This window comes from Zingiber officinale, chromosome 7B (assembly GCF_018446385.1).
Source record: "Zingiber officinale cultivar Zhangliang chromosome 7B, Zo_v1.1, whole genome shotgun sequence".
Lineage (NCBI taxonomy): Eukaryota > Viridiplantae > Streptophyta > Magnoliopsida > Zingiberales > Zingiberaceae > Zingiber > Zingiber officinale.
Genome location: NC_055999.1, coordinates 84,710,302 through 84,712,966, shown reverse-complemented (window position 1 = coordinate 84,712,966; position 2,665 = coordinate 84,710,302). Strand labels below are relative to the sequence as shown.

The 2,665-nt window shown below is 38.5% G+C and overlaps 1 protein-coding gene across 1 annotated transcript; it reads left to right on the top strand.

Annotated features, from left to right (window-relative positions):
- The first annotated feature begins 455 nt into the window (after nt 1-455).
- Nucleotides 456-2,183, top strand: LOC122003890 (probable xyloglucan endotransglucosylase/hydrolase protein 26). Its single transcript, XM_042558870.1, has 4 exons — nt 456-660; nt 1,122-1,222; nt 1,326-1,519; nt 1,602-2,183. Exons 1-4 carry the CDS (start codon nt 489-491, stop codon nt 2,008-2,010), a joined length of 876 nt encoding a protein of 291 aa, XP_042414804.1. The 5' UTR covers nt 456-488; the 3' UTR covers nt 2,011-2,183.
- The last annotated feature ends 482 nt before the right edge of the window (nt 2,184-2,665 follow it).

Genomic DNA, 2,665 nt, shown 5'->3' with positions numbered 1-2,665 from the left:
TATTATTTTCTGATTCATTCAACTACAAATGTAATTTAAGATAGTATAATTATTAATTTAAGATAGTGCACCAACTGGCCTTCAAGAACCCATGACTCTGTATTTCTGCTCTGCAAACTATTTTCCTACCTTTGGCTCATAATTTTAAGAGTATATCACTTTGTCAGCATAAATATGAAATATTGCAATTTAACCTAAAAACTAGTATCAATAGAAGTAGCCAGCCATTATTAACTTTAATATGCACTATATATCAGAAGATTAACACATTAGTGGAAGGCACATCTCTCCCAAATCCGCGTTAGTGGAGCCGACTTAGCTGGGCAAAAGAAATGCAAAGATGAACTGGATTGCAAGTTTAAAACTTTTGTTTGTTTTTTTTTGACGAAAAGAATCATAAAGTTTCAAGCAGCAGCCTATAAGTATTGGTCCATTCATGGTTATTCCTCGAACCAAATTTCATAGACACGAGAGTCGAGGGACTGGCAATGGCAAGGATCCTGGGCAATTTAGTCTTCGGATTTGTTCTTCTCGTGGCCATGGGGCATGCCCTCGCAGACTTCAACTTCTACAGAGACATGGTCTGCTACTGGGGACCTCGCAACTTGGCCGTGTGGAACAATGGAACAAACTTGGCACTCAACCTCAACAACGCCTCAGGTATTTATTTAGCCTAACATATTTAGTTAAATCGAAATTAACCAATCCGGAAGTTCAATTTTAATTTAATTTAATCTTTTTTTAATAAAAAACAATCAGTTTTTATTATTTATTTGATTGGATTTCAATTTTAAATTTTATAAATCAGTTAAATCTATTAAATCATAATAAGTTGTTGACTGATCTATGTAAATCGAACGCAACTGGACTAATAAATTAATCCGATTTAATTAATCCAATAAACTGATAAGAAATGTTCGGTAAATTGGGTAATCAATTTAAGATCTGTTTGTTCCATCAGTTTGATTTATTTAAAAAAAAATCAATTTAATCATTTAGATTTATGAACTGATTACCTACCATTAATACATGCAGTTAATATTATTCAAACTACAGTTAATATTATTAAATTAAAGTACATAACTGCTGCTATATTATTTGGCACGGCACGGTGTTTTCAGGCTGTGGGATCAAAACGAGGAAGCAGTTTATGTTCGGAAGCGTAGAGATGCAAATTAAGCTCGTCCAAGGAAATTCTGCTGGCACTGTGACTACATATTATGTAAGTCCTATGTACATTAATTAATTAATTAATTAATTAATTACAAGGCTAATAATTAACTAACATATGCTAATTTCAGAATTAATGGTTCATGACGTTGCAGGTGTCTTCGACCGGAGACAAGCACGACGAGATCGATTTCGAGTTCCTTGGTAACGTATCGGGGCAGCCTTACATCGTCCACACCAACATCTGGGCTCGAGGGGTGGGAAGAAGGGAACAGCAGTTTTATCTTTGGTTCGACCCAACTGCGGCCTTTCACAACTACACCATTCACTGGAATCCCAGCCAAATCGTGTAACCTCTCTGTCTTTCCTCAAGCTTGCAATGATCAGAGAATCATTAACCGACGGAGTGTATATATTATATATCGTGGCAGGTGGTTGATCGATAGCATCCCTATTCGGGTTTTCAGAAATTACCAAAAGTATGGAGTTCCGTATCCGAACCAGCAAGCGATGAAGGCCTACTCCAGCATTTGGAATGGCGACAGCTGGGCGACGCAGGGCGGGCGGGTGAAGATCGACTGGAAGAGGGCTCCGTTTGCCGCGAGATACCAGCAGGTGAATCTGAGGACTTGTCCGTGGTATTCGCAGGGCAGCACGGCGCAGTGCTCGGCCAACACCCCTGCCAACTGGTGGACGGCTCCAGCCTACAGCAGGCTGAACTACGCGCAGCAGGGCCAGCTTATGTGGGTGAGAAACAAACACATGATCTACGATTACTGCCGGGATAGCAAGAGATTCAAAGGGGCGATGCCTCCTGAGTGCTCTCTGCCTTTGTACTAGCAGAAGATCGAGGATTTCATATCGGATTCCTGATTTTACCTACATTCATGGCCGCCCGTGCCGACCATTGCTACCCTTTTAATTTGTTCGCTTAAAAAATTTTCCATTTCCTTTTTCTTAATTATTATACCTGTTGAGTACGAATAAATTCTTGCATTCCTTTTTCTTGTTCCTGTTGTGCTGTTCTAAATGGGTTTATGATGATGAACGCTAGAAGAAAGAAAGCACAGGCTCCTACCATCTAAGTATTAACTATAAGCTATTGGGTTCTTTGATCTGGAACTGCAGCGGAATGATCAAGACCGATTAAATTGAAATTTATAAAAGCCTCCATATGGATTACTTGTTTCCTGAAACTAACAACTACAACTACGAACTTAGAGCTAAATAAATACTTTTGTGATGGTTTGGGTCTCTCTGTGAGAATAACACCAATTGCTTTCGATCTCAAATGCCATGAAATTGAACAAAGTCACCGCCTAAGGCATAGTCTATAAGTGATAATATTAATAATATTGGAACACTGCTGGAAAAAACACAAACGAAATATTATACTATATAAAATTTATAATACAAAATGACGTCTTCCTCCTTTGCTTCATTGCAAAATTACTTCGGCTTTGCATCCATCTCCTTCCTTGAACATGGACTATCT